This window comes from Emydura macquarii, unplaced genomic scaffold (assembly GCF_026122565.2).
Source record: "Emydura macquarii macquarii isolate MOO-44397 ecotype Brisbane River unplaced genomic scaffold, CSIRO-AGI_Emac_v2 contig_839, whole genome shotgun sequence".
NCBI lineage: Eukaryota > Metazoa > Chordata > Testudines > Chelidae > Emydura > Emydura macquarii.
The window spans coordinates 1,821,920-1,845,122 of record NW_027130976.1 but is presented as its reverse complement, the minus strand read 5'-3'; the positions used below and the strand labels follow the sequence as shown (position 1 = coordinate 1,845,122).

General features: G+C 44.5%; 2 protein-coding genes across 9 annotated transcripts in view; both read right to left on the bottom strand.

Annotated features, from left to right (window-relative positions):
* ADAT1 (adenosine deaminase tRNA specific 1) overlaps positions 1 to 4,283 on the bottom strand; it is a 42,437-nt gene extending 38,154 nt beyond the window's left edge. For 6 of the 7 annotated variants that reach the window (XM_067543421.1, XM_067543424.1, XM_067543425.1 and 3 more), the window contains exons 1-3: positions 4,219 to 4,283; positions 1,859 to 2,050; positions 428 to 496 (exon numbers count right to left, since the gene is read on the bottom strand). In XM_067543421.1, coding sequence (XP_067399522.1) covers positions 428 to 496; positions 1,859 to 2,027 — 238 coding nt within the window. In that variant the 5' untranslated portion in view covers positions 2,028 to 2,050; positions 4,219 to 4,283. The other variant, XM_067543427.1, reaches the window with a different exon arrangement.
* Positions 4,284 to 4,776: 493 nt separating this feature from the next.
* KARS1 (lysyl-tRNA synthetase 1) lies at positions 4,777 to 23,072 on the bottom strand. 2 transcript variants are annotated; one of them, XM_067543418.1, is made up of 14 exons: positions 22,924 to 23,072; positions 21,146 to 21,296; positions 20,106 to 20,271; positions 17,109 to 17,202; positions 16,647 to 16,833; positions 16,341 to 16,466; positions 13,718 to 13,837; positions 13,198 to 13,360; positions 12,923 to 13,096; positions 11,401 to 11,486; positions 7,067 to 7,152; positions 6,612 to 6,738; positions 5,514 to 5,657; positions 4,777 to 5,031 (listed from the first exon to the last, which is right to left on the bottom strand). In XM_067543418.1, the coding sequence occupies exons 1-14, from the start codon at positions 22,995 to 22,997 to the stop codon at positions 4,945 to 4,947; spliced, it is 1,785 nt and encodes a 594-aa protein (XP_067399519.1). In that variant the 5' UTR covers positions 22,998 to 23,072; the 3' UTR covers positions 4,777 to 4,944. The 2 variants fall into 2 exon arrangements, with proteins under 2 accessions (XP_067399519.1, XP_067399520.1); XM_067543419.1 differs by lacking the exons at positions 20,106 to 20,271; positions 22,924 to 23,072 and having other exon boundaries at positions 21,146 to 21,165.
* Positions 23,073 to 23,203: the final 131 nt, after the last annotated feature.

Below are 23,203 nucleotides of genomic sequence, written 5' to 3'. Positions count from 1 at the left end.
TTCTGAGTTACTTAAAGAGCAATCAGTGTTGTATCTAGCTGCTGATTACAGCAAAATAGGAGGGGTTTTCTCTCGCTTTTCTGGGGCTTGGTTACTTGGTACAGTGTTAGTGTGGTGTTTTTTGCACTAGGCTCTGAAGGGATCAGACTAAAAAACAAGATTTGGCTTTTTTGTAAACACGAGACATTGTCAGGACCTACACTACCTGACAATGTCCATTTAAATGGCTTTTGTCAGTTCCTCTTAAGGGCTGTGGATAGTGAGAGCTCAGTGCACCAGATGTAGCTGGTAACGCTGCCTACCCAACTCTATAGGATTGGGACTTCATCTTGTGCTCTTGTTGCATTCCAGGAGGCTGAGCTCATGCCAATGACACAAGTGATGAAGAGGCCGAGATCGGTAGCCTTGGTTTCTACACCATACTTACCAGTTTTCCTCATTTTTGTATGGCCAATGCATTTAGTTCCAGTCCCCATAGCAACAACTTCCTTAATTACTGAAAAAGAAAATAAAGTTAGCTCAGAGAACCACTTCTAAAAGCATCACTCTAATTTGATCATTTCAATTGTATAGTACATGGGGGCACCACATGAGACAAGGTACAAGGGGATGGGTAAAGTAACACCTGCCCCTTCCCCCCCACACACACCCCCACTCCCCACTGGGGGAGGAGGCTAGTTACCAGACACACACCGAGGTGAGGAAAGTCAAGTACCAAACACAGGACCAGTGTTGGGGGAAAAGAGAGCCATGTACCAAACATGGCATGTGGAAAGGGAGCACTGATATGGGGTCCTTCGCACCAGTCAACAATGTGACCGCCAACCCAGGGACCCCCAAATAGGGAAGATGACATAAGGGGAATGCATCATACAATGCACAGCACGAAGGAGATGCTGATGAGGTGGGATAAAGTATATGACGACAGGTTCATCCTACCCCTTTTAAAGGGGGACTGCTAAAAAAAAATATTGGGTTGGTGCCTTTTTTTGGATTCTTATGAAGAATATCAAAGTGTGGGGAGAGAGTGTTTTTTTTTTAAAATTGATTGATATATATCAATCAATCAGAAATTCAGGTCTTGCCTATTTCACTGCATACGAACTGGCCAGTTTCAAATCAAAACACACCATACAGCAAGAGGCCTACATTTTCTAAGTGAGTAGGGATTTTGGATGCTCAATGAGACACATATTGGAAAGAGTCCAGAGGAGGGCAACAATGATGATTAGGGGGCTAGAGCACAAGACTGACAAGAAGAGGCTGAGGTAACTAGGCTTGTTTAGTCTCCAGAAGAGAAGAATGAGGGGGGATTTGATGGCAGCCTTTAACTACCTGAAAGGGGGTTCCAGGGAGGATGGAGCTAAGCTGTTCTCAATGGTAGTAGATGAGAGAACAAGGAGCAATGGTCTCAATTTGCAGTGGGGAGGTCTAGGTTGGATAGTAGGAAAATCTGTTTCATTAGGAGGGTGGGGAAGCACTGGAATGGGTTACCTAGGAAGGTGGTGGAATCTCCATCCTTAGAGGTTTTTAAGCTGCAGCTTGACAAAGCCCTGGCTGGAATGATTTAGCTGAGGTTAGTCCTGCTTTGAGCAGGGGTTGGACTAGATAACCTCCTGAGGGCCCTTCCAATTCTAATATTCTATACTTCACAGGGTCCTCCAAGGGAAATCTCCATCAAACAGGAAAAGAATACTTAACATTCCTAGTGTTTCTAGGATAAAAGTAAGAGAAAGAATTCAAACACTTTTTAGACAAAACCACCCCCCACCACATTTTCTTCTTTCCAGGTCACCTTTAAGTAGGCTGAAAAAATCACATGAAAGGCATTTACTGAGAAAGGAAGATTCACTCTCACCCTGCAGATTCCCAACATCACGATAAGCCTCTCGTTCAGGCGCAGACTCCACTTTAACCACAGCTGCTAGTAAAGTCCATTCCCGGTTAGGATCCGGCTTCCCCTGTTTAGGAAGCTTGGTGCTATAATGTGTGTAGCACAGATCAGCAACCTCATCAGCTGACCACATCACATCAGCTACCACAGCAGTTTCTGAACAGAATTGGATTACAACATAAAAATGACCAAGATGCTATTATGCCCTTCCAGTCCGCCACCCCATATTACCCCATCCTAGCATCCCCACCCAAACCCCCAGCCTCACTAGTGTCATCATGTCCCACCTATACAGCAGCGTAATACAGCAGAACTTTATTTTCAGGTGGTATTTCAAAAAAGCTAATCCCCTTGGATGTTTCCCAGAGTTGCTGGAGAGATGGAGAAGTGAGAAAGAATGAGCTGTCTAATAGATAGGGCACTGGACTGGAAGTCAGGAGACCCAGTGTCTATTCCCAGCTCTGAACTGCCATGCACAATTCACTTTCCCTCTCTGTGCCAATTTCCCCTATCATCCTTTGTCATTTAGACTGCAAACTCCCGTTGTGTCTGTACAGCACCCAACATGCTGAGGACCTGCTCTCAGTTAGCACCTCTAGGTGCTACTATAATACAAATTAAAAAAAGTAAAGTTTGTGAAAGTGTGATTCAAGTGCCCTTTTCTCCCCTAATCTGTGCCCCTCACCCTCTGTCCCTTCCCTCTTCTTTCCATTTACCTATCCCCTCCTAAATAAACCCACCAAAATAAATAAATAAATAAAATCAAGTTTGTGGAATATGTTTGTTGCCATCACGTTGTTCACTCTGCTGTTATCCTACATCTACCTCTACCTCTTCTGCCATCCCATGTGTCTTGTCTATTTAGATTGTAAGCTCTTTAGGGCAGCAACTAACTATCTACTACTCTGTCTGTACAATGCTCAGCACCATGGGGCCCCATTCCTGATAGTGCCTAAGGCCCAATCATAATAAACATGATTAATGATAAGTAGTGAGCTACCCTTCTCTGCTCACCCTGGAGAGAATGAGAGAGGCAATTCAAAACAAATTGGTCATCTGAATCAAATAAACATTTTTGAAAGCTTCCTTCTTCTCCCACCTAGGGAAGTCTCAGGCTGCCATAGAAGAAAACTGCTTGGATTCCTCACGCTTATTATGGTTGGTTTGATTTATAGTTCTAAACACAGAATACAAAGAAGGATATGGGGCAAAGAGCTGAACTTTGAGGGCTATAACAGAGAAGGACTCTTGCTGCAGAGGTGCAGGTGCCTCCCTCAGCAAAAACAAGTGGTTTGAGAGTAGGAGCAAAACCAGAAAAAAAAAGTACAGACACAAGGAGGCCAGGCTAGAAGATGGAAGCTATGAACAGAAGGACCACAGAGACTAAGACAGGGAAAACCAGTCCCATGACAGGGAAGAAAAGTGAAAGCATCAATGGACTGCAGGGTCTGGCATTAGCTAAGCAACAACTGTATGACACAACAGACTACAAATATTCAAAGGGTTGGTTTATTTATATGGGGTATAAGTAGAAACTGGGTATAACTAGAACTTATGGGATGAAGTTAAGACAATGAAAGGTTAGGCTGATTATCACAAAATAGTTCCTGGCAGCAAAATTTATCAGGCTGTGGAACAGTCTCTCATAGGATGTGGTGGAAGCACTGCCGCTTGGGACAATTTCACCCAGACTTGCCAAAGTATTACAGGGAGCAACCCTACCTTAGCTCAGGGAGGGGGAGGCAAATGACAACCTAGTACATTTTTTCTGTTCTGACTTCTATGATCTTATACCCACAAGTCACGTAAGCATATTTTAAAGAGCAAAAAGCATGCCTTTTTGCTACGCTCCCCTACTCCTAATGTGGTTGAACAGAGACAGTTCTAAGTGGACCAGGTGTCTCTCCTCCAGCCTTTCTACCTCATCACACCGAGCTCTTTTCGGCTGTAGCTCTCAACGTACTTTAAAAAGGAGATCGGTATCAAGCCCCATGTCTACAGATAGGGAAACTGAGGCACGGGGAAGGAAAGTGACTCTCCCAAGGCCCCCCAGCAGGACAGCTCGGGTATCCTGAGCCCCAGCCCACTGCCCTGCCCACACCCTGGTCTGCTGCCACCCCTTGCCCGCGGGGGTAGGCCCGCCCCGCGCTAGGGCCGAGCTGCAGGCGGCGGGGGCGCCAAGGGCACTGCTCCATGGCACGCGCCACGAGCCCGCTGCGGGGGCCGGGCAGGAACCCAGGAGTCCTGGCGCCGCGTCGTGCCCCGCGCTGCCAAGGCTGAGACATTCACCCAGGCCTGCCCACTCGCCAGTCCGGACTCCTTACCTTTACCCGGGCCGGGACGGCGCCTCGCTCTCCAACTCGCGCCTTCCGGCTGCTCCGGAAGTAGATCCCAGCCACGCCTTTAGACCAGCCTGCGCATGTGCACTCTAGGGAAAGGGCCCACAGGAGAGCGCATGCGCAAAACCCCACCCCCCGTGCCGGGGACCGGGGAATACATGCTTCACCGGAACGTGCTTGTTCACATGGGGCTCGCACAGGCGCGAGGGCCGCTTGGAGTTGTAGTTGGCACCAGCCCCCTTGTTCGCACGAAGAGTTACACCTCCTCCGGGGGTGCCGGCTCCTAGCGAGCCGCAGCTGGGAATCCCTGAAGAACGGCTGCCCTGAGCTCGGGCTCCCCCCGGCCCTGCAGGCGCGGGACTCCACCTCTAGATCCATGAAAGGCGATGGATGAGAGAAGCCTCTTCAACCCACATGCTGCACCCACTGGACTCTTCCAGCTCCAGTTCAGCCCTGGCTACACCCAGGCCAGTAAAACCCTGGATAAGGCACAACCACTGCCTGCCACCCCGCCACCCCGCACACAAATACCAAGCGAGAAGATGCAGGATAGCGCAGTCTTTTATTCAGTTACAGTAACCATGATACAGCTGCTTTCACTGGTCTCTCTCTTCAAGGCAGGAGCCACCTCTGGCCAGGACCTTTCCTTATCATCGAGGACAAAGCAACAGTATGCCTCCCAACTGGGCACAGACAAGGATCAGCAGCCTCTCACACTGAGGTGCCTTCAGCTGAAGGACTGGGCTGAACCTCCTTCTTATTGTCTTCAGGTTTCATGGCGGGAAACAGCAGCACTTCCTGGGGGGAGGGGAGGGAACCAAACACCATCAGCTTCCTCACCTCTCCCTACTCTGCACCTTCCATCCACAATCTTTTATGCCCACAAATAAGAGCCCCCCTGAACCACCAAATTGTAAGTACTTGATTTGTGCATACTTAATGTTACAAATCCTACTTCCTCAATGCTCAAGTTGGATTTCCCCGGGGCACATAATGGATACTGTGAAACTGCAGGTGTCAGACAGAAAACACCTGAAGTGGCTAACTCAGAAAAAGGCCATTTTAATTTTTACCATTGCACCATTTAAACCCCCACAATGTGGCACAATGGTGCCTATGGAGGCTGAATTTCAACCATAACCCTGAGTTTCCTGGTGTTTAGGATGGGGTGAGGAAGGAGACGGGTGTTTCAGTCACTCATATTGCATAAGTAGCTTTTTGTTTTTACAATTGGAAAGTATTTTGCAGGCTTTCCTCCAGACTGTCCATGCTGCATTTACCTTAATATTATTGGAGTCTGTAAGGAACATGGTGAGCCGATCGATTCCCATGCCCCAACCAGCTGTAGGAGGAAGTCCATATTCCAATGCAGTGCAAAAGTTATCATCAATGAACATGGCTTCATCATCACCTGCTGCTTTTGCCTAGACAATCAATGAACAGTGAGAAGTTCCTACAGCCCACAGTGCACAAAATGTCAACACTCCCGCTAATTCCTGTGTCACCACAAAGGGATGCTACTACAGTCCTGGAACATAAGTGGCTATGTTCCAATATGATCTTCATATTTGTAAAGTCAGCGACACAAATGAGCAGGTGGGTGATCTCACCCCTTGTCCCACGTTTGGAGAAGTATTCTTAAGGCCGCATCTTAGAAACTGGAATGGGTGCTGCCAGCAAATATCTAATTCTAGCCAAGTTAAATGATGTCTGTGAAACAGTGGCTCTGGCACTCAGGCTGCACATCATTTCTTTTGGCATATGTGAAAAAAATGTACCTTGGGATACTGGAGACAGCACTCCACTAGCATCAGAAGAAGGGATTAGAGCAGAGATGTTCAAAACTTTTCATGTGGATTACATTTCAAGAGGTAATCTTGTGGCTATCAGTATCATTCATAGCTGAATGATGCCCTGATGGCAGTCTACACCAGTTGCTTATATTGAAGATATATTAGGAAAGTGTTTAGGAATCAACTGTCTAACGCAGTAACTATTTTGTTCTTCTTGAAAAAAGTTGACACAAGCTCTTTTGGTTTTCCATTTCATCCATCTTTCCCATGTGTTTTGTTCCAAACTCTCCTCTCTGTGCCTGCTGCATCATTCCTTTGTCCCCTAATGATTCTCCCTTTGCTGGCAGGCAGAGCTAATAGGGCTGGACCTGATGTAGCAGATATTTTTTGCAAAAGCTAATGTTAGAGCCATTTAATTGAGAGATTCAGTGCCAGTAAGATTCCTGTCGTTTAGTTGTGAATATTTAGAGCAACCAGTAGAGAGCATAGAAAAAGAAGAAAAGAGTCTGTGTAAACTGGAAATAAACAGTCTGGCATTCACCCCAACCACAGTGTTTTCAGTCTCCTGATCAATCAATTCCCTACCTTCGCTTGATCTTCAAAAAACTGCCGCTGCCGGAAGGGGTCGTTGAGCTCTGTGTATGCATTGCATATTTCCTTCTTCATCACAAAGAGTTCAAAGCGTTCTGTCAGCCCCTGCTGAGAGCGATGCCTATGCAGAGGAGATAAGTGAGCAGGCAGCTCAGAAACTAACACAGTTCCCTCATGAAAAACAACAAGGGCACTGTTTCAGAAGAGACGCCCACATTGACACTCACCAGTGTAAAACTCCAGGCCACTCAACACAGACATTTCCCCCCTGGATTTTATGCCCTATGCAATGGGTTCCATGGCTCAGGAATCAAGTCCTGGGCTAGTGTCAGACTTCCAAAACTGCCATATGGCACCAAATCTTTCCATTTCACAGACATAATTTTTCTCATGGGGATAAAAAGGATTGTCATGATTTCATGCCTTTATATAAGATCTTATAGTCTTACCATTTGGCCAGAGGGCTCATGATCTGGGGATGATCACAGATGAATGTAGGATTAATACAGGTGACTTCCAGAAACTCACCAACAAGCTGAAAAACAGAAGCAGGACAGAATTTTTAAGTTAGAACATTGCTTTACTAACATTCTGTCTCCACAGGAGCATCTTCATTTCCCTCTCTAATAATGAAGTGGGTGCCATAAAACTGAGACAACTCACTACTTCAAAAGCCTACTCATGGCAATGTCTTCATTAACAGCAATAAGTCCCCTGCAAGACAGGCCAAGCATCCTGCTTGGAGAGGTTAAAATCTGATCTAGCACTGATTGTATAAAATACAAGATTAATGTCTAAAGCTCATCCAGTTTAACAAGAACTCCAGTGTCAGAACATAAACCTACCACTGTTACCCTATGACATAGTAGGTGTTATTGGAGTTTAACTCCAGTTTTGACATTTGTGACGCAAGCCACTGGACAAAGCAGACAGAAAAACACTGATCAGGCAATAGTTTGCATGAGAAGGGGCAGAAAACAAAGCACAGGGCCAATCTGAGTATTATACATATATTTTACATTTTGGAGGGACATGTCAATCTAATTACACTCTTCTCTCCACTCATGCAGAATGTGTGAAGGGAGGGGTCCTCGGGTCCTTCACAAAACACTGCTGATCCCCTTTTCTACCCTACTTTTCAAAGCCATTACACTCAGATGATAAGTGGATTAGACAGCTTCCAAGTTGAAATACACTGCTTCTAATTGATTGGGAAGTGTCACTGCAAGTTTATAAGGATTTCTTCCTACTTTGGGCCATCCACTATGCTAAAATAGCTCTCCTTTACCCTACTAGCCCAGGAACTAAAGCCAGGTATCAATCCAGACACCTCTACAGACCTGCATCACTTTGCCACCAGGACTATGTATTCTTTTATAAACAGACACAGAACATCATCTCTGGGGTATTTTTTAATTCTCTTCTGCAACAGGAAAAGGGCTGAATTAAATTTCAGTATGTTTTCCTAGATGTAGCCAAACTGATTCATTGGGAGAAAGCATGACATATCTCTGCTACATGGTATCTCTCTAGATGCTGCAGTCCCTCCCCCCCACATCTCCACAAAGCCAGCATCTGTGACCTATACACTAGTAAAGGCAAGCAAGACTGCAAACCATTTCCTTTCTTCACCTGGAACCTTTGGGCCATCTGAACCGAGGTCCTTTCAGAGGACTATTAACTGCAGTATGTAACCTACCGCTGAAACAAATCTCTGTACCAGATGACTAGAAAGTAGATAATGTAATGATGATATTTTAAAAGGGCTCCAGAGGTGATCCTGGCAAGCACAAGCCAGTGAGCATAACTTCAGTACTGGACAAACTGATAGAAACTACACTAAAGAACAGAATTATTAGACACATAAATAAACATGATTTGTGGGATAAGAGTCAACACAGCTTTTGTAAAGGGAAATCATGCCTCACCAATCTATTAGAATTTAGATATAGTGGAACTGGAAAAGATTCAGAAAAGGGCAAAAAAGAAACTCAAGAGCATGGAATGGCTTCCATATGAGGAGAGACTAAAAAGATTAGGGCTGTTCATCTTAGAAGAAACATGACTAATAGAGGCATGTGATAAAGGTCTATAATATAATCAGTAGTGTGGAAAATGTGAATAGAAGTGTTATTTACCCTTTCCCACAGTACAAAAACCAGTGGTCCCCCAATGAAATTAATAGGCAGCAAGTTTAGTATAAACAAGAGGAAGTATTATTTCATACAATTAACTCACATTGCCATGGGGTGTTGTGATTGCCAAAAGCATAGCTGGGATCAAAAAAAGAACTAGATATGTTCATGGAGGATAACTTCATCAATGGCTATTAGCCAAGATGATCAGATATACAACCCCATGATTGGGGCAACACTCATCCTCTGACTGCCAGCAGCCACGGGGGAAAGACAAGGATTGATCACTCCAAATGCCCTATTCTGTACACTCCCCTACAGCTCTGGTACTGGCCACTGTTGCGAGACAGGATACTGGGCTAGATAGAATCATAGAATATTAGAGTTGGAAGGGACCTCAGGAGGTCATCTAGTCCAACCCCCTGCTCAAAGCAGGACTAAACTCAGCTATATCATCCCAGCCAGGGCTTTATCAAGCCTCAGCTTAAAAACCTCTAAGGATGGAGATTCCACCACCTCCCTAGGTAACCCATTCCCGTGCTTCACCACCCTCCTAGGGAAAAACTTTTTCCTAATGTCCAACCTAGACCTCCCCAACTGCAACTTGAGACTGTTGCTCCTTATTCTGTCATCTGCCACCACCGAGAACAGCCTAGCCCCATCCTCCCTGGAACCCCCTTTCAGGTAGTTAAAGGCCGCTATCAAATCCCCCCTCATTCTTCTCTTTTGCAGACTAAACAAGCCCAGTTCCCTCAGCCTCTCCTCATAAGTCCTGTGCTCCAGCCCCCTCATCATTTTTGTTGCCCTCCGCTGGACTCTCTCCAACTTGTCCACATCCTTTTTGTAGTGGGGGGCCCAAAACTGGACACAATATTCTAAATGCAGCCTCACCAATGCCGAATAGAGGGGAATAATCACTTCCCGTGACCTGCTGGCAATGCCCCTCCTAATGCAGCCCAATATGCTATTAGCCTTCTTGGCAACCAGGGCACACTGCTGACTCATATCCAGCTTTTTATCCACGGTCACCCCCAGGTCCTTTTCTGCAGAGCTGCTGCCCAGCTCGTCGGTCCCCAGTCTATAGCTGTGCATGGGATTCTTCCTTCCTAAGTGGAGGACTCTGCACTTTTCTTTGTTGAACCTCATTAGATTTCTTTTGGCCCAATCCTCCAGTTTGTTTAGGTCACTCTGTATCCTATTCCTACCTTCCAGGGTATCTACCACTCCCCTTAGCTTAGTGTCGTCCGCAAACTTGCTGAGGGTGCAATCTACCCCATCCTCCAGATCATTAATAAAGATGTTGAACAAAACCGGCCCCAGGACCGACCCCTGGGGCACTCCGCTTGTGACCGGTTGCCAGCTAGACATGGAGCCATTGATGACTACTCGTTGAGCCCTATGCTCTAGCCAGTTCTCTATCCATTTTATAGTCCATTCATCCAACCCATACTTCTTTAACTTGCTGATAAGAATACTGTGAGAGACAGTATCAAAAGCTTTGCTAAAGTCAAGGTATATCACATCCACCGCCTTCCCTACATCCACAGAGCCAGTCACCTCATCATAGAAAGCAATCAGGTTGGTCAGGCATGACTTTCCCTTGGTGAATCCGTGTTGACTGTTCCTGATCACCTTCCTCTCTTCCAAGTGCCTTAAAATGGATTCCTTAAGGACCTGCTCCATGATTTTTCCAGGGATTGAAGTGAGGCTGACCGGTCTGTAGTTCCCTGGATCCTCTTTCCTCCCTTTTTTGAAGATGGGCACTATATTTGCTTTTTTCCAGTCCTCAGGGACCTCCCCCTGTTGCCACGAGCTTTCAAAGATAATAGCCAATGGCTCTGAAATCACCTCAGCCAACTCCCTCCATTGGACCATTGTCTGTGCCAGTATGGCAGTTCTTATGTTCTTATTAAATCAGTGGCAAATTTCTTGTTGACTTGAATGGTGCAAGATCAATGGTACAAAGAAAACAGCTTACTTACAGCTTTCTCTGACAAGGTCTAGTCGAAAGCTCACCATCTCACCACTGCTCATGAATAATCTTGGGAGTGCAAGAGTTATCATACCAGATCAGAAGAGTGGTCTCTCATCCAGTGTCCAGTATCAGATACTTCAGAGTAAGGTGCAAGAGAATAACTTGCACCCAGGAAAAGTTTCTTCCTGAGCCCCTCCCCATTAGTTCAAAACTCCACAGAGCATGAAGGGCAATCACCACTTCCAAAACTCATGAGTTTTTTGGTATTTTGTTTTTTGTCCTTATTGTTGCTGTGAGTATTCTCACTATTCATATTATTATTAAACATTTACATTGCGGTGGTCCCAAGAGGCCAACCAAGCCAGAGTCCCATTGTGCTATATACGGTATACACAGTACATACAGTATCCCGTACTGTATCCTTTTTTAAAATCCTGTTAATGTCTTGGTATCAATGATATATTGTGGCAATGAGTACCTCAAGCTAACTGCACAATATGTGTTGAAATACTTCCTTTAATTAATTTTAAATTTTCTGCAATTCATTTTTACTGATGTTCCATTTCGCTAGCCAGCAGTCATCAAGGAACCTATTGCTTCAAATGGGGCTCCATTACTTCATAGGGCCAGGTCTCCAAGAACTCAGGATTATGAAAAGGCCATATCTACTTACCTTATCAAGAAGCCTGGCCGTAGTCCTGGGGGATGGACACTCAACACCTCTCTCCACACAAATAGCATCAAAGAATTTGCGGGTTTCTGTTTTCATAATGCAAAATATTAGAGAAGCTGTTCATATAGTCAACTCTTCTCCCCTCCTCCCCACCTGCAGAATGATCCAGACACAATGGAGAAGGACTGAAATGACTGTCAGCATTTTCTGTCTGTTAATATAAAACATTGTGGGACATACCTGCTCAGGAATGTGGTTTCAGCCTTCCACAGAGCATGAAGGGTAGTATTTATTGCTACCAATTTAAACTCAAACATAATATTCCTAATCCCAGACTCTAGATGCTCTGACAACAGTTATAAACACAATCCCACACACAGAGTGCCATCACAGACAAATAGCCAGTCTCAGCATAAAAAAATGTAATAAAAAAGAAAATCCCTCTCCGCTCCTACAAACACCCCAAAGCCTATACAGATAGATCTACCATTTTCCCCCAAATACCTGCTCAAACTGAGAATTTTGAAGAATGCCCTAATGGTCAACTGATTAGCACCATTTCAAATCAAGGAGGCAGTAGGAGTGCACTCCAAAGTTGATAGGTCCTCCAGGAGCCAGCAGCCTTCATTCTCATAAATCAAGGGGCTCCATGTAAAGCACCTCTGCTGATTGCAGTAGAATCAGTATCACACACAGAAAGAGGCAGTCTCTCAAGTAGGCAGATCCCAGACCTATTTAGGGCTAACAAAACCAAGCAGCTGAAAGTCACCAAGAAACCAGTGCAGACCCTGGCACACTACTATCACATGCTCATGATGAGATTTTTCCACTTTAGTGAATGATGTGGTGGTTCTCTTGCTTTAGTTTTCAGATATATCTAAGGTGTAGACAGAGGTATAGTGCATTATAGCTTTGTATAGAAGTAGTAAGGCTCACATCTGAGCGAAAAGATCATAACTACCCAACTAAACCATTGTTGCTATGTGATCACCTAAAAGCAGCTCTCCACAATTATGAACTCAAGGGACAAATGGCAGATGCATCCTCAATCAAAGGGCCCAATATAATCTTCCAGTTGCTGCCCCCAACCTATTTGCCCTCATCCATGTCCTAATCACTACCAAATATAGAGGGTTTTCACTGCACCCTCCAGAGATGGACAAAAGAGAAATAACACACTGGGTGTCTAAGTACTGAAAACTTTTCAAACCAGGCCTCCTCATTAACTCTCCCAACAGTGTCATGTATACACAATGAAGAGGTAAAGGCGATAAAGTGGAACCTTACTGACCCTTACAAGAATCTGCAGGGCACCAAGACTATACTCCGATCTCGGAGATAAGAGAACAAAACCACTGAAGGGCAACCCCATCTGCCCTGCTCAGATCCACAGGTGAGCTAACACCACCTTGTAATAAACAGTAATGAAGGCATCTTATAGATCAACATGGACTGGGGGCTAGAGATCTTTGCCCCATAATAACGAGGAGGAGGCGAAGGCACACACAGACCATCATCTGACCTTCAGTCTCAAAATGATCAGTTGCTGGAAGTTTCACTCCCAGGACTCTCTCTAGTTCACACACCATGCTGATTTTCCGGAAGGGTGGAGTGAAATCTATTTCATAGGCGTGGCCTTCAGGTCCATCTGGGTGATAAGTGACCTTGTAACTTCCAGTAATGTGCTTCACCATTCCTACAAGATAAAACTGCACTTAAGATCAATGCCATGCTGTATCACATGCTATCTTCACACAGATTCTTTTTTCTCCTTTGATTAATATTAGGTTAGGTTACCTGAAAGCAGCTTTTCTGTGATTTCCATCAGGTCATTATAGTCTGCATAAGCCATGTAAAACTCGCAGGTTGTGAATTCAGGATTATGAGTCAAATCAATTCCTTCATTCCGGAACTGGCGCCCAATTTCATACACCCTGTCCATGCCTCCAACCACCAACATCTAAACAAAAAGAAAACCAGCTAGTCACATTAGCCTTCTGAAAGAAGTCAAGAAAGTTCTGACTAACATAAACTTGCACCAAATCTACATTCCCAAGCTAATCAGCAAAACACAGAGGTAAAAGCAACACTAGACAAACCTAATGTAGAACTATGGTCCAATTATCCTGACATCCACTATTCTCTAGCCAACGTGGACCTCTTTCCTGCTCACCTCGTTAGCCATGCTCCACCCAAGTGAGGTTGCTTTTGTCAACCCAATTAGTCTAATCCTTCAATCTTATGCTTCACATTTTGGGAAGGCAGATAAAGAGTCAGGAAAGCGTGGAGCTTAACCCACTGGGGGATCACATCTCACCTTGTGATAGAGTTCTGGAGCAATTCTCATGTACAAGTTCATGTCCAGTTCATTGTGATAGGTGATGAAAGGTTTAGCCACAGCACCACCTGGAATAATATTCATCATGGGAGTTTCAATCTGATGAAAAAAAAAGTGTGTTAAACATTGAGTCAGGGACATAGAAATATTTGAGCTAATCATACCCTCCCTCCATTCCTCATGCTACAGCTATTTTGATAATGTGTTCAATAAATACTTAAATTAAAGAGATGGAACCCAGCTCAGATGTGAAATATTTTCATTCTATTTATTCAGTAAAAATTTTTCTGAAACAAAAGATTTTCCTCCTACGTAATTAACAAGATCAGGCTATTTAATCCATCTTCTCTATCAAGAGTTCAGCAGGAACAGCCATATGCTGCACAATTAATGAGCTGTGGAGTAGAGGAAGGGCCAAGAACTGGGCCAAGCGATTGAAGACATTTGCAGTGATATCACCAACCTCCACCAGAGAAAGTCTGGCTTGTCAGAAAGTCTAAACCTTGTAAAACTATGCTTCCTCCAGTACATTCATAAGAAACAAAGTGAAACTATGTACATGGAAACAAAGTTAATCAATTCTTCTCAATGTGTCCCATCTTCTCCATTTCATAATTTACACTAAGTTCTTTGAGGGCAGCTACTGACAGCAATCAACTGATAAACACGGAAAGAAACAGAATGCCTTTAACTACCTGAGCACTTTGCAAAAATTGTACTACTTTAAATGCAATTGCTTTGGTAAAAGGTGGGCGGGGTTAATTATTTTAAATTAAGCTATAAAAATATCTCATCTGAAAAAATTTCCAGGGGAAAATTTAAGGACATTATAACACTAGCTTTGTTAATTAAAAACTAGCAGCAGGAGGGTGGGGTCTGTCTGCACGCATGTCTGAGTGGAGAGACAGAATTCTGGAGTACAACAGTACAGTATACAACTGTTTTCACAAAATGTCTCTTGTAGATATAAGCAGGTAGGCAGGCAAAAATCAATGTTATTTTTCTCTCTCTGGGCTGCAGAGCTCCTGGAGACTATGCTACCTAACTTTCATGGAAGCTGATTTCTCAGGTGTTTAAAGGTGCATAGGTAATGGAGTATAACCACATGCCTCACAACTTGCTCTATTTAAGACTACTATAATATCCCTAGGCCCAAATAAAGATTAAAATGCCAAGGAGAGGAACGAGCTGCCAGGTATAGAGAGAAAATAAACATTTTCTGAAAACAGTCATCAGTGATGGGAGGATGGTGGTGTGGCATGGCAATTCACCCAAATTTGAGGATAGGTGGCAATACAAGGATACCCCCTCCTCCACAGGAGTCTGCCTTGTTCTACCCACTGTCAAGGTTGTGCTGACCAGTCAGCTCTGGCCTCCACAAAGTAAAGCAGAGGTAAAGCAAAGAGAGTAAAGCAAAGTTGCAGGCAGCTTGTCCCACTGCTTTAGGCAGAATACCACCACTAGGGGCTTGGATAATCTGATATTCATTTAGGTACTGTACAAAACAATCACTTTTTTATTATAGCTGCAACCATTTAAGACAGGGCAAAACAAGGAAGAGGAGTTACTCATACTGATTCAGAATGAGGCTCAGGGTTCCAATGGAAGAACAAAGGTCTTTCCACCACATAGGAAATGGAAGCCAAATGGGAGTCTCTGTTGAAGGAAGAGTCAGAACAGATCTAGAATCTGAAGGGAAAGAGTAACTTTTGTAGAGTTTGTGTGGCAATGCCTTCCCAAGTCACTTGTGCTTTGTATTAAAAAGGCTGGCTGTTTCTCCTGCACTGTAGTTAATTCCCAACATGATTCAAGCCTAAATGGTCTATTTAAATGCTAGTTTACAAGTGATTAATTTCAGGGAGGTAGGAAACACAGTCATTAAGTAATGGGACCTTGATCACACAGCATGGGTCTACACTGTTGAATACATCACTGCTCTCAAATATTGATTGATTAGTTATTTCACACAAACTTCACTAGCAGCTTTTGTGGATCCAAGAGACAAAGTGGTTAAAATCTGCTATATAGTGGGTTGCAAAGAGAGTCATACTTGTGGAAACAGGAATTTGGAAGTATCTAGAAGTAAAGAAATCTTATTTTCTGGTATGTTGCTCTCTGTTGTACCTTATGGTAAATGTTGTCTGTGTTTCATGTAAGCTAGATTGACTCTATTCTTTGGAGGGAAAAAATGTCTCCCTCCATTCTCAAAGGTATTATTCAACAAACTTAAATTCTGGAAGAAAGCAAAGCAATAAGGGAACAAAGAAAATTGATAACTTAAATGGCTACTTTGATAAAGGGGTTGCTTGGTTTAAGAGGAGCAACCCCTCAGAAATTGCCCTGTCACCTGAAGGGGAGCAGATAAAGAGTTAAAGAACAATTAACTCTATTGCACTTCCTGTGCTTGGTGGCTCCATGGCACAAAATTGATAGATCTTGTACAGTGAGCCAAAGTCAACATTTATACTTTTACCACTCCCATGCACATTTTGTACATGAGGCTAGGGGAAACACCAGTGGGAGAGTGGGAGTGTGTCTCCTTGGAGCTGAAGAAATGTGAAAAAGACCAGCACATAGAAAGAAAAAAAGTACCAAACCTTACCTCAAGAAAGCCCAATTCATCCAGGAAGCCCCGGATGTATGTGATGATCTTTGCACGGATTATAAACTTCTGTCTCACATAGTCATTAAGAATTAAATCCAAATATCGTTGACGAAATCTAGTTTCCTGAAAAAGATAGATAATTTTAGAACAATCTACATTATACTTATTACCAAGAGAAAAAAATTAAAATTTGATCTTCATTTGGTGCACTGATATCAATGATACCACACACATACAAAAGAGTCGTTAAGTAAGACCCAATCCAAGCTGCCAGTCTGCTTCAACACCAGGAATGGACAGTACCTTGTCTTTGAGTCCAAAGTGAAGGTGGGGCAACATGTGCAGGCATGGAGAGAGCAGAGTGATTTCCCAGGGAATAATGCTCAGCTCCCCTTTCTTTGTCTTTCCAGGATTCCCCAGAACCCCAATAATGTCCCCCCGACGCAGCTTGTTGTTAATGTGGATGTATTCTTCCTCTGATTTGTAGTTCCTGTAAGTGGAAAAATAAACATCTTTTAAGCACTTTTTGTTCACAGATCAAGCTTTACTCAGAGTCTCTCCCCGTCCCAAAACACTTAATATTCACTTATTGGAAACCTTGAGGTACTGTATTGTGTCTCCATCACCTGGCTGCAGACTATGAATCTGAGCAGAGGCTCACAGGCATAATTAGAGAGAGGGAAGAATAAGATGTCCACCTTCTAATCTGCTCCTCCCAGAAAGTACAGTTTGATTTAGAATACTGCTATGGCTATCCTTACTTACCTGGAGTTTGCCATGACTTGCAGTTTGATTCCCTCTCCACGAAGATCATAGAAGATCAGTTTCCCTCCAGACGCACGTTTTGCATGGATTCGACCTAGAAACCCAAAGTACGGTGGTCCAATGGTTACAGCAAGTCAAAGTCATAAAGCTTTCCACTTTCCCAAAACAAAGATACATCTCCATGCCCAAGCCAAGGCACAGCATCACTTCTACCTTGCACCCAGGCAACATATCGTTAGTCTCCATCCTACTATTGGTTGGCAAGGAAACAAAGGTTTGAAAGAAAAATAAATCCAATCACACTAGTTATGAACACACGATCTTGGAGTCCCCTCATCAGACCAGATCCCTTGCTTGTGAACCCAAACATAGCCCAATCCTGTAACAGCCCTAGCATCATGAGGAATTGCTATGCAGTCTCAGACTCACAGATTCTAAGGTCAGAAGGGACCAATATTATCATCTAGTCTGACCTCCTGCACAATGTAGGCCACAGAATCTCACCCACCCAATCCTGTAATAAACCTCTAACCTTGACTGAGTTATTATAGTTATCAAATCATGGTTAAAAGACTTTAAGGTGCAGAGAATCTACCAGTAAGTGAGCCGTGCCCCATGCTACAGAGGAAGGCAAAAAAAAACCCCAGAGCCTTTGCCAATCTGTCCTGGGGAAAAATTCCCTCCCGACCCCAAATATGGCGATCAGTTAAACCCTGAGCATATGGGCAAGACTCACCAGCCAGACACCCAAGAAAGAATTCTCTGTAATACCTCAGAACCCACCTATCTAATGTCCCTTCACAGGCCACTGGCATATCTACCACCAGTAGTCAAAGATCAGTCAATTGCCAGACTAAGCTGTCCAATCATACCATCCCCTCCATAAATTTATCAAGCTCAGTTTTGAAGCCAGCTAGGTTTTTTGCCCCCATTGCTCCCCTTGGAAGGCTATTCTACTCCTCTGATGGTTAAAAACCTGCGTCTAATTTCAAATCTAAATTTCCTGATGGCCAGTTTATATCCATTAATTCTTATGTCCACATTGGCGCTGAACTTAAATAATTCCTCTCTCTCCCTGGTATTTATCCCTGATTTATTTAGAGAGAGAGCAATCATATTTCCCTTCAACCTTCCTTTGGTTAGGCTAAGCAAGCCACGCTCTTTGAGTCTCCTCTCATAAGGCAGGTTTTCCATTCCGCAGATCATCCTAGTTGCCATTCTCTGCACCTGTTCCAATTTGAATTCATCTTTGTTAAACATGGGGGACCAGAACTGCACACAGTATTCCAGATGAGGTCTCACTAGCACCTTGTATAACGGTACTAACACCTTCCTATCTCTACTGGAAATACCTCATCTGATGCATCCAAGGACTGCATTAGCTTTTTTCACGGTCACATCACATTGGCAGCTCATAGTCATTCTGTGATCAACCAATATGCCCAGGTCCTTTCTCCTCCTCTGTCACTTCCAACTGATGCGTTCCCAGCTTATAGCAGAAATTCTTGTTGTTAGTCCCTAAATGAATGACCTTGCATTTTCCACTATTAAATTTCATCCTATTTCTACTACTCCAGTTTACAAGGTCATCCAGATCTTCCTGTGTGGTATCCCGATCCTTCTCTGTATTGGCAATACTCCCAAATCTGTGTCATCCGCAAACTTTATTAGCACATTCCCATTTTTTTTGCCAAGGTCAATAATAAAAAGGTTAAATAAGATTGGTCCCAAGACCAATCCCAGAGGAACTCCACTAGTAACCTCTCTCCAGCCTGACAGTTCACCTTTCAGTATGACCCGTTGTAGTCTCCCCTTTAACCAGTTCTTTATTCATCTTTCAATTTCCATATTAATCCCCATTTTTTCCAATTTAACTAATAATTCTCCATGTGAAACTGTATCAAATGCCTTACTGAAATTTAGGTAAATTAGATCCACTGCATTCCCTTTGTCTAAAAAATCTGTTATCGTCTCAAAAAAGGAGATCAGGTTGGTTTGGCATGATCTACCTTTTGTAAAGCCATGTTGTATTTTATCCCAGTTACCATTAACCTTGATGTCCTTAACTACTTTCTCTTTCAAAATTTTTTCCAAGACCTTGCATACTACTGAGGTCAAACTAGGCCTGTAGTTACCCAGATCACTTTTTTCCCCTTTCTTAAAAATAGGAACTATGTTAGCAATTCTCCAGTCATACGGTACAGCCCGAGTTTACAGATTCATTAAAAATCCTTGCTAATGGGCTTGCAATTTCATATGCTAGTTCCTTTAATATTCTTGGATGGAGATTATCCGCCCGCTCCCCCAATTTACTCCTATTAAACTGTTTGAATTTGACTTCTACCTCGAATGTGGTAATTTCTACCTTCATACCCTCATGCTCATTGGCCACTCTGCCACCATCCCCAAGATCATTATTAGCCTAATTAAAAATGGAGGCAAAGTATTTGTTTAGATATTGGCCATGCCTAGATTACTCTTAACCTCCACCCCATCCTCAGTGTTTAGGGGTCCCACTTCTTCTTTCTTGGTTTTCTTCCTATTTATATGGCTACAGAACCTTTTACTATTGGTTTTAATTCCCTTTGCAAGGTCCAACTCTACCTGGCTTTTGGCCTTTCTGACTTTATCTCTACATGTTCTGACCTCCAAGAGGTAGCTTTCCTTGGTGATCCCTCCCATCTTCCACTCCTTGTAGAAATGCTTACACATCCAGCTTGGTCTACAACTCTTGTCTATGAATTTTTTCCCCTTCCTTGGGATGCAGGTTTCAGATAGTTCCTGCAACTTTGACTTGAAGTAATTCCAAGCCTCCTCCACCTTTAGATCCATGAGTTCTTCAGTCCAGTTCACTTCCACAACTAATTTCCTTAGTCTAAGTCCAACTAAGTCAACAGAGTTGTGGAGGCATTCCCATCCATCTCCCTCCAAGAATGCTCAGTGCTTTGCTTTGCAAATTGGCAGACTGTCTCCCGCAAGTCCCAGAGGAGTCTTTACCTGCCACTCTCACTGTAATGTCTTTCAGGTGATCCCCTGCCTGCAGGTTGCTGTATCTCTCTATGAAGTCTGTGAGAGAAAGGTCTACGTGGAACTTGTGTGGGTAAGGATCTTCCCTGGTACCTTTCAGCTGCTGGATTGCCTGACTGCGGATCTTGTAATATTGCTGTCACCAGATATAAACAAGAACATTTATGTTAGATGCCAAAGGGATTGTACAGCTCACAAGTTAAAGAGAGTTGATTTGACTTCTGGAGGCTTATTTGACTACAGAAGTAATACAACACCTGAAGTGATGAAGGCTTTTTCACCTCAGAAGAGTCAGTTTCTCTGACAGAAAGCACAAAAGAAAGCAGAAGACAGATCCCTTCCAACCCTAATCGTCTATGATTCAATGACACTCTTAGAAGTAGGACTGAGAAGAGACTAAGCAAAGGGAGTGATGATGCAGAAAGAAGAGAGTCATTGCTTTAAGCTATTTCCATTCAAACCTTAGATATATCCTCTCCCTCAGGCAGCTTTTTAGGGAACTTTAGTAATCCCTGCTTGCGGGCTCACTGTCCAGAGTTGGAACATAATCTTAGTGAAATACTGTTAATGACACTCCTTTTGCAGGATAAATCCCATATCTCAGTCATTTTATAGGATAGAACATATATGCTCCTAGCTAGCACAGCATCTCACCTAGAGAGCAGATTTCACATTCAGCTGAAATAAATTATATTAATAAACGGGATTTTTTATCATCTTTACACTGTGAATAATATTTTTCACATTTCAAATAATAAGGTAGTATAGGCAAAATTCTCACTGTGGACAGTTACTGCCTTCCTCAATGAGTAGCCAAGCAAGCACATAAACCAAACACCTGTCTGAAAGAGCCTCCCGCTTAATGTTCCTAGAAAGCGTGCAGTTCTGAGCTGGCTCAGTCCATAGTTCACTTCCATTCTAACTCTCCAGCTTAGCACTGATTAGCAATCAAACAGGAATCCGTAAGATTTATTTGCATGGCCGTAACTGGCATTGGACAAACTGCTCACATTGGGGTCCAGGCTTTCCTCATCAGCACCATTGCAGTTCTCAGATCCCAGGGTCAAGGCAGATTTATTCAGCTGCTTCTCACTTTGCTCTTTGTGCTTTGCCTCTTTCTCAGCTACTTTTTTTTCCGCCTTTAAGCGTCTCTTCAGCTCACTGAAAAAAGAGAGGAAACCAAAGTCACTTTGAGACTTCCATAAGGACACATTTGCCAGAAGGATTCTGTCCAAGGTTCTTCCTACACTTAACTTTCTCTTCTTTCTCCAAGAAGACACATTGCCTTGCTCCACCTCACAAGAAGTGATAAGTACCCAAATTCTGTTCTGGGCTGCTCCAGTTTTGGGCCCCCTACTACAAAAAGGATGTAGACAAGTTGGAGAGAATACAGTGGAGGGCAACAAAAATGATGAGGGGGGCTGGAGCACAGGACTTATGAGGAGAGGCTAAGGAAACTGGGCTTGTTTAGTCTGCAAAAGAGAAGAATGAGGGGGGATTTGATAGCAGCCTTTAACTACCTGAAAGGGGGTTCCAGGGAGGATGGGGCTAGGCTGTTCTCGGTGGTGGCAGATGACAGAACAAGGAGCAACAGTCTCAAGTTGCAGTTGGGGAGGTCTAGGTTGGACATTAGGAAAAAGTTTTTCCCTAGGAGGGTGGTGAAGCATGGGAATGGGTTACCTAGGGAGGTGGTGGAATCTCCATCTTTAGAGGTTTTTAAGCTGAGGCTTGACAAAGCCCTGGCTGGGATGATATAGCTGAGGTTAGTCCTGCTTTGAGCAGGGGGTTGGACTAGATGACCTTCTGAGGTCCCTTCCAACTCTAATATTCTATGATTCTATGAATCTCTAACCTTACAGCCAGCAGTACCCAGAGAAAGCCAGTACCAACTGAGCATTGTCTCCAATAGAGGAAATGTGGTTGTTTTTTTTCCTTGATCCTACACTGTTCACCTTTCACAGCCCTAAAATCTCTACATAACAGACAAGCAAATTAATGTAAAAAGCCTTCATTGAGAAACACAAAGGATAATTACAGGACAGTTTGACGCATCTACTACATAGGCTACAGAGGAATACCAGCAGATGTGTTTTCCCCATGGGCACAACTGAGTTAGAATTTCCAGTCTATAATGGTCACCATGCATTTCTGTGACCTAGTTAGGCCTAGATCCTCAAAAACATTTAAGCTCCTAACCTCCACTTAAGCCAATGAAAGGTAGAAGTGACCTAAATACCTGAGGATCTAGGCCTTAATCAATCCAGGACATGCACTCTACCACGTGCTCCACAGACGTGTGCCAAATCACAATGGTTTCTATGGTGCCCAGGGCCCCCCCAGACAAACAGCCCTACGGTGCTGGGATTCCATTCCTCTGGGAAGGTCAGGGACTCTCCGGCGGAGCAGACGCCTGGTGCTATCAAGACGCACCCCCGCCTCCTGTCTGGCAGCCCGGCCAGGGCAGGACTTCCCGGGCAGGGACTTCATGAGAAAGCAGGTGGCGATACTCGAAACGAGAGCAACAAAGCACCAACCTTCTTTCGTCATGAAGTGCCTGGCGCCTTCGCAGAGCTGGGCAGGCGGCGAGGGGAGGCCGAGCCCTCCAGGCCCAGCCGAAGCGGCCCCCAAGGAGCCGAGCGACTGCAGGGCTCAGCATGGCGGGAGCGCTCGGCTCCAGAGACCGTCACCTAGGGGGAAACAGGCACCGGGGCAGGGAAGGGCAGGGAGGGGCAGGGCCTCGCAGAGCCCCCGCCCAAGCCGTCCGCTCCCCGCAATCCCGCGCTCTCACTTTTTGCTAAGCGAGGCCTCGGCCTCCGTCGCGTCACCAGCCGGAGCAGCCCCAGTCGCCGCCGCCGCCGCCATCTCCCCGACCCGGGACCGAGAGAGCAGGAGAGGAGCGGATCACTTCCGGGTCATCAGACGCGGCCGTTTCTGCTCTGACAGGGCCTGGCCCGGGCGGCATCCTCCTGGCGCGTGCGCAGAGAGGAAGGGGCGGAGCTACGGCCGGGATCGATCCGATTATGAGCGCGGCGCTGCAGCGGCGCAGGCCGAGTGGCGGGAAGGGTGAG